The 14,020-nt window shown below is 47.1% G+C and overlaps 1 protein-coding gene across 17 annotated transcripts in view; it reads right to left on the bottom strand.

Moving 5' to 3' along the window:
- Window positions 1–14,020, bottom strand: part of KCNMA1 (potassium calcium-activated channel subfamily M alpha 1) — a 711,615-nt gene that overhangs the window by 188,284 nt on the left and 509,311 nt on the right. For all 17 annotated transcript variants that reach the window (XM_064488015.1, XM_064488018.1, XM_064488017.1 and 14 more), the window contains exons 13-14: window positions 11,859–11,928; window positions 5,830–5,985 (exon numbers count right to left, since the gene is read on the bottom strand). In XM_064488015.1, coding sequence (XP_064344085.1) covers window positions 5,830–5,985; window positions 11,859–11,928 — 226 coding nt within the window. The remainder of the gene's footprint in view (window positions 1–5,829; window positions 5,986–11,858; window positions 11,929–14,020) is intronic.

Here is a 14,020-nt window from a genome sequence, read left to right as displayed (position 1 = left end):
AGGAGGCTGGTAAAATACTCTAGGAGACAGATGGTGGTTTGGATCTGACAGTAGACTGGAGGCAGTGAGAAATGCTTAGATTATGGGCCTATTATGAAAGTCGAACCAAGAGGATTTCCTGCTGAATTGAATATGGTGTGTGAGAGGAAGGAAGGAGCTAAGGGGGACTCCAAAGATTTTAGTCTGAGCAATGGGAAGGATGACCTTGCCAGCGGTGCAATGGGGGAAGACCAGGTTTACAGGAGAAGAACGTGAATTCTATTCTAGACATGTTAGGTCTCAGGTGAGATGAAACAATCAAATAAAGATGTTGAGTGGCAATTAAATAAATGACACTGGGCCTGGGTTCTAGATGCAGATGTCAATCTGGGAGTCATCTATATATTTAGGACGTATGAGGATCAATGCGATCACCAAGGAGGTGAATATGTGTGTATTGGGAGCCACTCTCCACTGGCGAGGGGCACCTGGGGAAGTCCACTGTAATGACACTATTTGTGATCAGGGTGACATCACCCTTGGGGATGGAATAAGCAATGGTTTGCATCTCACTATCCAACTTACACCCTGTAGGTTTACTTTGTCAGACAAACTGTCTACTCTGGCACCATCAGCATTTCCTCCGGGAAGGAGAGAGCCACCCAGATCCCAGCCTTATTGGCTAGAGCCCTGGGCCCATTCCAGAGATCCTGTCTGTCGCCTTTCTCCCTCTACACACAGGGTTGAGCCATGCTTCTGACATACCTCCCTCACTTAGATGAACACCTCTGGTCTCCAGTACGTACATCCGTCAGCCAATAAGAACTGCTTGTTATCTCCCAGAAGCACCTACCTAAGCCAATTAGCATCACCCCCTGAATACAGCAGTGTGTCATGTCATTTCCTTCTCAGGAGCCTCGTTCATTTCCCCACCTTGACTCATTCCAGCCTAGGTTAACTCCCCCAACCTGTCTTGATGCCATGACCTCTGACCTTATAGAGCTGGCCAAAAGAGAAAGGCCAACAAAACCCGCAGGATGCAGCTGTGCAAATGTGTGCCCAAGCACCCCTGTCAGAATAGAAGCTTCCTGAAGCTTACAAGTGCCTCCTAGCCATGAGGCTGACAGTGTGATTAGCACCCTGCTTGGAATATGGTAAGTTCCCCGGGAATCTCTATTGAATCAATAGTTTCCATTAAATAAACTAGACAAAGCTGAGATGGCAACACTAGCTAAGGGTCCCTCTTATCATTTATCTTCTTTCCTCTCGGTATACTCAGGGACGTGCTTGGAACCAGTTTGCCTGGTTGGACATGCGAGGGTGTCAGTTCCAAGCTTTATATCCTTACACAAGTTGTTGAATGTCCCTTAACCCACAACGTCTGCCACTGTACAGTGGTGATAATAATAGTGCCAAGCTTGGGTAGGGTCGCTGTGAGAAGTAAGTGAGATGAGGCCTACAACACCACTCAGCACTGGGCTTGGCACATACTCTAGCTATTAGGAAAGATTCCTGACTTACAGTTCCAGCTCCTGAAGTGTAATGTTTTTATACATGCACACATACAAACACACACAGGCACGTACACATAACCCCAAATAAAGGTACGAAAAACAATTCCTCCAGCTACCATCGGTGCTAGGACTGTGCTGCGGAAAGTTTCTCTCACTGTGGTGACAGCAATGATGAACAAATGGTTTTCACGTCCCACAAAGTCCACCTTAGCCAAGACACAGTCTGAAAAGCACGGGCCTGATTTCCCTAGTGCTTCCTCCTTCAGAAATAGAAAATGTGATGGAGGGGACAGAGCTGTGATCAAAAGTAAGTAAATTTCACCCGTACAGTCCACATCTTGTAAAATAGGTGGGGAAAAGCACAAGAAGGGTGTCCTACATCTTCTCCAATTTCATTTCCAATTTATTCAACCAAGAGATAATTATGGAGTGCGTACCACGTTCTAGGCTCTGTGTGTGTGTGTGTATATAAAATGGTAGGTTAGCAGTGTTAAAATAGTTGGCAATCCAGAGAACAATTTAACCGTGCTAAATCTGAAGACTCAGTGTAGATTGAGAAGAAATTCTAAGAGTTCATCACCCTCTAAAATACACAACACCCACACGCACAATTTAGCGCGGCCAAGGACACCTAATCCTAGTAAAAATAACAGCACAATTTGCAAAGATGGCAGGTCAAGCCCCAGCTTGAAACCAGATCTGCTGAAAGCAAAGTATTACATGGTGAAATTCTAAAACCAAAAAAAAAACAAACTTTTTTTTCTTTTAAATCAGTGGATCTTAAATGACATCCAAGCGAGGATGCCAAGGAGAGGACAAGTGTGGCCACTTATTCAGGGATGAGGCGATGGCAGAGAGGCTACGTAAGTTCATCGGCTTGGTCTGTACATCAGACGTTAGGAAGATTCTCACTTGAACCTGACAGGCAGGTAGTAGGAGATCAGATAGTGGTAAATGAACAGGATGTTCTGGACCCGGTTGATAAGGTAGACGTTGATAAGCCACAGGAATCAGGACGTTTGCTTGCACTCTTTCGAGGCATTCAAGGGCAAGAACTGGGTGCTGCTGGAAAAAGTACTTAACCTATCATTAGCAATAAGCTGCTGGACCAGAGGACCCCTGAGTGGCCGGCCTGAGCCTCTTTCACAGACGCACTGGCTGTAAGGTTAGCACGGATTTGTTAAATAAATCCCAGCACACCAGAATCTGCAGAGGGCAGGTCTTGAAGGCTAAGTGGAGCAAATGAAGGACAAAGAGCCAGAAAAAAGTCTTTAACAGCTGTTAGGAATTCTTACAGAAATGGAAGGACTTCGTTGCCTGCAAAGATGTGGGCTAAAAATATAAAGGGTATCCCCAAAAGTTTAGATCCATTTAGGGCTAGGCTTTCAGGGGCGATGACGTGGTGCCCTGGGGGGGGGAGGGTCTTTAAAAGGGACCCTGCTGAAAGGATGAAGAGGTGCTCCCTGGAATTTCCTGGTGCCTCTGGGCTGGGTCCCTCTTGTAACTCCCATATACCAGTAGTCCTCCTCTCTTTCATGGAACTTTACCACCCTCACTGTCAGTCCTGGCTTTTTGGTCTCATGCATTCGCAAAGCCTGGTGCTTCTGCCTGTGATATGTCATCCCTGTTTCAGTCTTGCTCTTCTTCCTTTCAGCAGGTGCAGAGGACCACGGACTCTGCAGATGTAATAAACAGACACCATACCCGCCCTGAGCCAGAGAGAGGGTGAGCTCACACTGCACTCCAGAAATGCTAAGTCTTCTCGAGGGATGTGATGCTGCCAAAGCCTCATCCCACCTCCCTCCATCCTAACAGGCCTGCCTGTCCCCATGGAAGAGCTGATGAATTCTCTGCCGCGGGGACACGGGGGACACTGGGGAAGGAAGCCATTTCTGTAAACAATAATCCATGTACAGATTCCCTTTTCCATCCAAAGCCCCAGATAAAAATAAGTAAAGGCTTTGTGACCCCTGGAATGGGAGATAACATATAAAACACGCCAAGGAGAGCATCGGGATGATGTTTATTATGACTTAAAAGAGACAAGGATCTGGGACTTAGAGAGAAGAGCTCAAAGATTAACCCACAGAATGGGGTGCACGTGCTTACGGTGTCTCGATTTTAAATGAAAAAAAATAGAGGAAGGGAAGCCTTGCTATTTCCAGGTCATGTGCCTGAGCAAATTCCAACACGAAGATCCCCTGAATGTCAAAAGGCCGTAGGCAGAGAGCTACCTACAGACACGGAGGAGTTGGCCACGGACAGAAATAAGATGGAAACGTAACCCTGCAAGGGAAATGTGTTTTGAGTTACACCGGGCCTCTCCCACAGGCTCTTCCTAAATAGGAACTTGGCAGTGGGATTAGCTGGGCTGGAGGGGACGTCCTTGGCTGCAGAGGTGAGGCCCCCGAGGGTCTTGAGGAAAGTTGGACAGAAGTTCTTACTCCCTGCTGGTAATAACACTGAAGAATCAGCATCACATCTATTTTATTAATTTTCTTGACAGGCAGCTCGAGTTTCCACGCAGGCACCACAAAATCAAAACATACGCATGTCAAGTCCCTGTGTGTGGCGGGGCTCTGCTCAAGGAAGCAGAGCCCACATCTCAGGCCATGTGCCTGGTGCTGCGGGAACTCCCTGCTGGAAGAAACCACCAGAGCTTGGTTGGACAAGCCAGAGGAGCTCTCTTGGTGACAGTCCTTTATCCTTGTGTTGAATATCAGAGCCCTGGGAGACACAAGAGTACATCTGGCTTTTGGGTTTGTCTCTAAGTCCAGCCACAAAGACCTCCTTGCCGCCTCCATTTTGCCTGCATTCCGTTGTGTCCAGGCAGGGGCCTAGCAGCCCGGATTTAAGAAGACATTGAAAGGAAGGCACTGTCCTTATCTGTGAGCCGGGTCTGAGCCAGGAGTTCTGCGAAGCTGAGGTCTTTGGGCACAGAGTCAGTAAAGGGTGTTTTCATCAAGGCGTCCATTGCTAACGGGACTGAAGGGACTCCAAAACCGATTTGTTCTTTGATGTAGAGTAACGTTCACTAGAAAGTGGCTAAACAGTGTAAATCAGGTGGGTCCAGAGGGTGAGGACCTAGGAGAGATCCTGCTCTAAGTCACACCACGAGTGGACGCCGAGGGCGAGCACAGACATGGAGTTAGTCCACCACCTGCGAGTCCACCTTCCCACCCATCCCACTCACGGCCACTTCCGCAACTCCACCACCCAACCGCCTGCCGGTGGTGGACATGGCGACAATGGCGGCAAAATGCTGGCGACCTCACACCTTTGATTTCAGAGTCTCTGGCACCTTGGCAGGACCTCCTGGTGACTCACTAATTTCCCACCTCAATCACTAGGGATTCAGGAAGCAGGGTGTAAATAAATGAACAATACCAGGGATGGGAATACTGATCCTGATTAGCTCAGATCCTGAGCTAATGGCCACACATGCCCAATCAGGGGGGCCCGACACAGACAGGATTTACTGCACCAGTTTGCTGCCGCGACTGTCTAGCCTAAGAGCAACCCACGGATAAGGGCTGGGGTCATTGCACAGAGCTCCAGAAGCCCTCATAGCAGGGTCCTGGCCCCTTAAGCCAGTGTCCTGGAAACAACCCTGGCCTGGCCTGTGAGCACAGTTGGGTCTTTCTTTGTCTGAGTTGGTCCAGCGGGCAGAGGCTACTCTGGGGACTTGGGAGGGGCTGCCCAGCCAGCTCCATGGGGTGAACCACTGGCCAGGGGATGAGCACACGCAGACCGCCTGTCTCGCAGTGTAAAGGGCTCTGCTGCCCAGAACGCAGGTCCCCCTTTCACTCTCCATTCAAACAACCACGGCATGCCAGCCCTGCCGGCCTCCTTGATTGTGCAGGAATAAATAAATGAATTATGTTGTTGGGGTTTGGGCTTCGGCACAAACACATGGTCTGCATTTATCCACTCAGTGAGAGGTCCACCAGCCACTCAATGTAAAAGAGCAAAATGATAATTCTTTTCTTTAGGCGCTCCAGTGCCATATGGAATGTATATAAATCATATTTTTGTTTTAACAGCGGAGGCTTTGTTGATAGATAAACATGTGGTTTATCTAAAAAAAAAAGAAATAAAAAAGAGAGAGAGGATTGTGCTTTGAACAATCATTTAATGGCCGTGGATGTGCCAAATAAAAATAAAAACATAATTTGGAAAGAAGTTGGCTGTGTGCCCAAATCCGTAACAAGGAATTTCTCCTTCACCCAAGTGGTTAAAGCCCGTCGATCTGTTTTGAGTTTAAGCTGTGCTCTCTACTCAACCCCACGACAAACTGAATCCGGGGCTAATGTGCTCTAATAGGACAAGACGTTACCTTTATGAATGACCTCATGGAGAAGAGGTTGGCGAGCATGGTGGAGAGGCCTTGAGCCAGGCAGCTCTGGGCTATGAAGCCCAGCTTCAGCTCTGCAAGGCAGATTGCATCATCTCCCTCCTTCCAATTCCAGCTCGGGATGTTTAGCAGATGGGCCTGTGAAAACAGAAAACAGGTATGAGCCCTTACTTGGTTCAATGCTCAATTGTTTAAAATCTTCCCTCGGGGAAACGCAGCATCGCCCAAAGGCTCGGGGCTGTCCAGACTCAGCCTCCCTCTCCCATGCCTGGGCTTGGCATTTTGTGTTTTATTCAACTCTTCTATTCATGGGACTTCTCTCTCTCTCTGGAACATTCTGCACCTCCCCAGCCCAAGTCCTCCCCTCAGGTTTGTCATTTAGCCAAACAGAGTCCAGAGGGCATTGCCTCATGTGACATCAGCCCATGTTATCGACGATGTCTGGCTAGGTTGTTCTAAATTGGCTCCTCAAAAAACTCTAAGGCTGTCAGGTGCCTGTGTATTTGATCTTCCTTTTTTATCTTGCCTTCCCCAAACTCCTGATTAGCAGCTCCCAAGCTTGAGTGGGCATCAGAATCACCTGACGGGTTTGTACCAGCACAAACTGCTGCCCTCCCCCACAGTTTCTGGTTCTTTTGGGGTGGCATGAGGCCAGAGAATTTGCATTTCTAACTGGTTCGAGGTGATGCTGAGTTGCTGATCTAGGAACCACAGTTCGAGAAGCATTGCCCTCAGTCATCAGGCACGTCACAGTGTAGACACATTAGAATGTCTTACAGATGGACTGAGCCTATTCAACAGTAAGGTCAGACCCCGAGATAAGGACCCAGAGACATGCTCATCCAATTATTTTTAAGTGGCGTGAAGCAAAGAGTCACAGATAATACACTACATGAAAGAATCAAGATTCCAAAGTTCTCCAGAGCTGGAAAAATGAGCAAGAAAACCAACCAGAAAAGATTTAAAAGGACTTAATGTCAAATACAGCATTTAGGTTTTTTAAAAAATCAATTATATACATTCAAAATGAGAAGCCCTAACTTGGTAGCAGACATGAGGGGCAGGAAAAAAAAAAACCTATGTGTGTGGGTAACTAAAACTCACCTCAGAAGAGGCCAACCCTATGGCAGATTATAGACAAAGCCAATGTGAGCTTGTTAGAAATGGTCTCCAGATCATGGGAAATCAATGTTTCCTTCTGCTGTGAACTTGTCAGGCCAGTTCCCCAGTACTTGGGCCAGCTTTAAAATCAGATTTAAAAATGGAAGCTGATAACCAGAGTAACTCCCAGACAAAAATGACCAGCACAAGGAGATGCGGGTTCTCAAAAATATCTTTGGAAGAACAGTTAAGAGAACCAGCAGCATTTGGCCTGAAGAAGGGCCAGGCTTCCCGGGAGACAGGATGGTCACCTGTGAATAGCTCAGGTGCTGCTGCGACGGGTGAGATTAGGCTTCTCTTGCTTTGTTCCAGGGGCCAGAATTAGGTCTGACTGGTGTATATTACAAGAAAGCCATTTTTTGGCTTGTTTTTTAAAGGAACTTTCTAAAGATGTGATTTGTCTAATAAATGGAGAAGGCTGTCTCCAAAAATGCAAGGCTTTGCCCCTAAAACTCAGGACGTGTTTCTCCAAGTCGCAGTAGATAGACTTTTGCTTTGCACGGGAGGTGAAGTCAAAGCCCTTCTAGGTTCCTGCCAATGCCAAGACTCTATGGCCCTGAAATTACTGTTTCTCGCCACTTATCAGCAAATGCAAGGAGCACCAAGGAGGCTTCCCTTCACCTGCAGGACTATGTACGACAGATGTGCTCCTAGAAGGAGACGGAAGACTCCACTGTGGAAACAACAGCACATACAGCGGCTCCATGCTTGGCTTTCAGAAATACCACGCTTGTGAAATTCCTTCTTGCAAAATCCGGTTCTATAACAATCTTGTAAGCCCTAACCCAGCAGTGTTTACTCCTAGGAGAGTTGACTGTATCCTCCCTGATGAGAGCAGTTAAAATAGCTCCAAGTGTGGGCCATAGCAGATGGGAATTTCCACCAAGCTGAGTATCAGAGACCTTCCCACACCATAGACTCAGTTCCAGCCTTCAGCCCTGCCCCTTATCCCATTTCTCTCCCTTCCCTTCACTGGCTTGAGAAGGCTACTTTTCCCCTTTACTTCCCTGGCATCATGGAGAGTATCTCAGGCTAGGAGGAGAAGCACTCATGTTTATGAACATCATCTGAGAAGAAATGAGGAGAAATTAAATCTAAGTCACAAACAAGTAAATCATCAAGTATGAAAGGAGATTTGGGTGGTCCAAGCCTCAGACAGACACCACACCACCTTCACGGCACCTTCAAACTAACAAATGAAACCTTTCCAAGATGGTTTCTCACATCCCGTGTGCCATCCAGCATATGAAGCCCAGGATTTGAGGTCTTGGGTCCTGCACATCCCCATCTGGTACTGAACTCCTTAGACATTTTTTATATGCTATTACACAGAAAAGTCAGATCTGTTTCATTTCTCAGCCTTCTTTTTCGGCCATCTTATCTTCTCCAATCATAGGTCAGGGAACCAGGAGGGATATGTCAAAGGAGGGAAGGGAAGTCTGTGTGTGCACAAAGGAAAGAGGGAAGACTGACCCAGGAACTCAAATTGTTTGTTTCTGGCAACTCTGTCCTTTTCCATTTGAGGGAAATTTGGGTCCGGTGGGAGATGCCAGCATTACTACACAGGAGCCTAGAGGCAAATCCTCTCTAATCTGGGCTATCAGACCTGCTAAGGCAGGTCTAGCAGGACCAGGTCTTCCCTCTGTTTCTGCTACTGGGCCACTCTCATCTCAAAACAACAACAACAAGAACAACAACAACAACAACAACAAAACAAAAACAAATAACATGAAAACAGGCTGTCCTGGGAAACCAGGAAAGATGAGTTCCATCCCCGGTCCTGTCTCTCACTCTGCATGCAACTTTGGGGAGGCCACCAGGAGGAAGAAAGAAGGTCATTTCAGAGAAAACACTTTAACATCTTTGCTCAAGTGTTAGGTTTACAGTGAGAAAGCTCAACGAACTTGCATCTTTACTGGGCCATTGGGACTTGGCTTCCAGGTCAGAGACAAAGACCTCTTTCTCTAGAGCCTTCTGGGAAATTTTTAAAAGTCCATTAATAGCTAAATCATCAAGAGTGACAATTTTCCAAGATGTCATAAACCATTCTTTCCTTAGAGAGTTTTAAGCCATTGGCACTCAAATCAGAAAATGCCCTGAGTCATCATTTTTCCATGTTTGGGGACAGCCAGGCTGAGTGTTTCCATAAATTCTATTGACAGTAAACAGATCTACTTTGGAGAACATGAATCCTTCTCTTGGTCCTGCTTTGAGGAACCAGAGTTTGGCTCAACATGCAGTGGCTCTATTTAATGAGAAGGTGGCAGTTGGCAGTTCTGTCTCTTAGATGACTGGCTGCCAAGTGACCAGGAGTTGTACCCACCAGAGATGCTCTGCCTGACACAGAGCTTAGACCTACGGTCTGAAGTCACAATGGGATACTAAAATGCACAGATGGTCAAATGAGGGCTAAACGAGAAAACGGATGTCAAAGCTCTTTTAAAACCATAAAATACGACACAAATGTCTGAGATTATTATGATGACAAGCCCAGGACCAGTTTTATATGGAGAGAAAGAAGACAGCTTCCCTGCACCCCTCTAGGTCCTAGAATACTACCAGCATTAGGTCATAGAGGATTGAAATTTTCCATATTTTAAACCTGGTATCCAATTGTGGAATTAACTATCCTTTGGAATATGTTGACAGTGACACAAGTGTACACACACGCGCTGGGTTCTTTCCTGAACACAAAGTTTAATGGATGGAGACCTCTGAGCATCTAGTCATGGGTGAAGTGAAAGTACCAAGAGAAGAAGCGAAACAGTATTGTAAGAGAAGAGGAAGAAAAACACATTGAAAGGTATATAAAATAACCTTAGAAAACAGCAAAATTGTAAAGCACAGTGAAGAATGCCCACCTGCACATCTACGAGGAATGAGATGGCAAAACCTGACCTGTGAACTTCCTGTTCTTCCTCTACAAGACAGAAATGAAATGGTAGAGAAAGGGGCCCTGGGTCAAAGTCACTATGTCCCCTGCAGCCCCACACATCTTACAAGGACGAAGTCTCATACGTGACTTTTCCTAATTCTGACACCCTAATAGATTGGGGTGGTTTTCAACAAAAGGTGTTTTAAGCAAATAATCATGGATTGGTTGATGTCTTCACCCCTGTTTCCAAGTAATTACAGTGCAGAGGTTTGTAAGAGACAGGCAGCTTGCTGTGATCATAGGAATCCTGACCAGGTGCCATCTGGATCCTAGGTTCATGGAACTACTTTTGAGTTTGGCAAGAATCACATAGCTGAGATCCTTCTTAATTTCTTGAAGATGCTGCATTAGCACTCATTGGAAGGAGAGAAAAAAAAAAAAAAAGGACCTGACATCCCTTTGTAAACATACAACATTCATTTTCCTATTCAATCTAAATTCAGCCAAAAACCTTAAACAACAGCTTAAAGCACTCCCACACGAAATGAAATCTCAAATCAGAAAGCAAAGAGGGAGCATTCGTTGCCTGGGGAGTTGTCACCAGCCACAGCCTTGCTAATAAAATGCACCTCCACCTGCAGGGGCTGCTGTCAAAAAAACTTCTCCAGATTGAGGCTGGTGAGTTGCCAATACCCTCACTTTATCTCTCAGGGGTCCTGGGTTTTCCAGAGACAAACAGGACGCGGTGACCTGGGGTGCCCACCAACAAACCCACTGGCTGGTGCACAAGGCTGCCTGCAGTGGCACCACCTGGGAGGGCTGGGCAGCGGTCGGCAGTGGACAGCAGCCCGAGGGGGGGCCCAGTCACCGCCAGCAGGCGCCTCTCAGCGACGCCTCTGATGGGCTTCCACCCGGCAAAATGGGGCCGCGCTTGCCAGCAATTAAGAAATAATGGCATGGCGCTGGCGCTTTTGGCAGAAGGCGGTCTACTCTGGGTCACCTGACTGCCTATTTCGTGGGGAATATGGCCCATAAGATGGGACACACGCTCACTCACAGCCCAGCAGGGAGTTATTCTGTTCCGAGAGGACACCTGGCTCCAGGTACTGAGTGGCCTCGGTTTCTCATAACTGGTTTCACATCAAACAGAGGAAAGGTGCCACCTTCCCTCCCCTAAAGCTGTCTCCCTGGGACTTTACTGACAGCCAAGTGAAGGAGAACGGCCTTTGAATGAGAGACGGGACTCCAGTTTACGGAGGAGTCACAAGAGAAACAGCATAGATTTCCAAGGTTTGTTTTCTTTCCCATCCCCCTTGTAAACTGTAACGCTAGGAAAATTCCTGTTTAATCTCTGGAGAGCCAACTATTTTCCTGAATTCAGCCGTGCAAATTCTCATCTTGAACTTAAGAATGCCGTGTTCCACATTCTCCACCTAACATGTGGTCCGTTCCCCTAAGCTCATCTGGTCTCAGACAGAAAAGTGCCATCACTTGCCTGGGACACGCTACACCTTGACTGCAAAATCCCTACGGGCACAAAATAGGACTTCACTATATCCATCGGGGGTTGGAGAGTCAGGCAGAACGTTTGACCACATACTAGGTATTCAATAAATACCGATGGAAGAAATGAGTGCAGCACATAAAAATGGAAGTTGCTGGAATGGGATCTAAGAACATGTCAGTATTTCTGAACCTAGGGAACCAAGAGATGCTTCTTGAATGTATGAGTCAGTATGCAAAGGAGTTTGCCTCCAGTGACCAACTGCAAACAATGTGTTTGGACTGAAGAAATATCCCAGGGAGGTTTTTAACCCATCACCCCTCTTCACTTGGTCTTTGGACTGCATGGGCGTGTGTGCACATATATGCACATGTGTGTGCATGTGCAGGTGCTTGTGCAGCTGTATCGTGAGGGGAAGAGACTGGACCCACGCGTGCATCTCTGAGCCTGCGATAGGCTTCACCGTCCTACCTTGTTGTGATACTGCAGCATCTGAGTGATGATTCTTATCTTCGGATGGTAGTTCTTTATGGAGATTACTCTGAAAAAGAAAAGAACAAAAGCTGAGCCAGGGTCTGCCTTACCCTTGGAGTCTGATGGGGAGATTAATTTGATTACATCCAAATGGAGTGAACATGGGGCCAGCCGCCAGGGCCTTCAGAGGGGTTGCAGGCACTGGGCCAAGTTAAACTGAGTTTCCACCGACATACGCCATGGTCGTGTGAAAAAGAAATCACAGAACGGCCACAGACCGTGTCCCAGGCATCAAAGAAGAGACGGATCCCGTGGTGCCTTGGTGACGGCATGTGTGGACTAGGGGTGGGGGTTCTGGAGCAGGGGTCATAGGCTCACTGCCCCCACAAGCATCTAAATAAAGCCAGCCCAACTAGTGGGGCCAACAGAGGTTTGCAATCTCACATACCCTAGGGAGGAGCCCAGAAACAATTGGCCCTGAGTCCAATTCTCCGAGTTAACAACATGAGGCAACAGTAACAAATCATACAAGCAACCTGACAAATGATTCTAATTGTCACACATACATGGCCACTCTCACAAAAATGATTTCTGTGCAGAGCTCTGGGGATAGGACCAATGACTCGGCCTTTGATAGCTAACAGCATCCAAATGATGCCTTTGATGCTGGTTAGAGATAAGTGCCAGGGCCTTGCAGAGGTCGTGGTCTGGTGGAAAGTTCCCCCAAGCTGCTCCCCGACTGCCCGGCCCCACCCCGACTGCCCTTCCTTTCCCGTGACAACCACGGAGCTAAAATGGGAGGGACAGGGAGCAGGGAAACAGAAACACCTGCATTCCAGTCCCAGCTATTATACTAACAAACTGGGGGACCTGCAGGAAATCCCTGGGCGCTCTGTGACTGTTTCCTCGTCTGGACATTGAGGGCAACAGTACCTGCTTTATGTATTTCACAGGCATGGTATGAGCAGCACATGAAAAACCAGATGTGAAAATGCTTTGAAATCATTAAAAGCGCTCTCCACGTGTAAGTTATGGTTTTTGTCATTACCGACTCTGTCAGAGGTGACACTGTACATTCCCTTCTGTGACAAGGAAGGCTAAAGAATGGAATTCCACAGAAAGGCCCACCGCCTAAGCCTAATCAGAAATGCCAGTGCGTTCACGATGACCACCCCCACCAACTTCCCACCAGGAAACGCCCCAAGCCCCATCCCTTTTTGTGCAAAGATGGAGAGAAGGCAGCCCAGCCCAGGGAGCAGCTCAGTCTGAAAAGCTCCCACTTGAGAATTTCGGAAATGGATCACGCACAAGCCTCTCCCTGCACAAATTCACCCTGGGCTTTTGCACTTGAAGGATTTCATTTTATTTTTGAAAAAGTGTTGTGTTGGCCCAGGCTTATAACTCAAGGACTTGGAGCCTCTGTCAGCCCTTGGAATTCAGTTCACAGCATCAGCCAGTTTGCTGCATTAGCTCATTTCAAATGGATCTTTGACATTTTAATTTCAAAAGGGGCAGACTGGTCTCATTAAACTAAGGAGAAAGGAGGATTATACAAATTAGGGAAAGACAGAGCCCATTTTTAACCCTGAGCTTCCCACTTCCTTCGGAGGCCTGGGCCTCAGTTCTGACTCCCGTTAATGGATGGCTTAATTACACTTCTGATACCACCTTTGTTCTGTCATTTTTATGCCTTGGCATTGTGCCAGTCACCCTGGTAACCTCCACATCTTCATATTAGCCCTATTGTAGTCCAGGCTTAAATAAAATATTGTGATTAAGAGAAATGCCCACTTCAAAGCCATCATCATTTCAAAGCTATTATCAATTCAATTATCATTTCAATTATTAAATTAAAAAAAAAGGTATTTCCAACCCCCAAATTCCTCCGTGGGGGTCAAAACACGAAGCTTCATCTTCTTGTGGTTTTTCGTTTGAAATTCTGAAGATGATGTTCCTTAAAGGCTACATTTTTATGTACGACACAAATGCGAAGGATGGAAATCCCAGTGCAGGGAAAGGGCCAGCTGGCTCCCTAAGCTGAGGCCACCGCCGTCAGTTTCCAGCTGTGACTGGTTAGGGGCTGATGGGTCCAGGAGAGGAAGTAGGTCCCCATTCCACCATCTCCCAGCAGCCTGGCAAACCCAGTGCTTACAAGCGTT

The sequence above is a fragment of the Camelus dromedarius genome, chromosome 8 (genome assembly GCF_036321535.1).
Source record: "Camelus dromedarius isolate mCamDro1 chromosome 8, mCamDro1.pat, whole genome shotgun sequence".
NCBI classification, from domain to species: domain Eukaryota; kingdom Metazoa; phylum Chordata; class Mammalia; order Artiodactyla; family Camelidae; genus Camelus; species Camelus dromedarius.
This window is presented reverse-complemented; position numbering and strand designations above follow the sequence as displayed.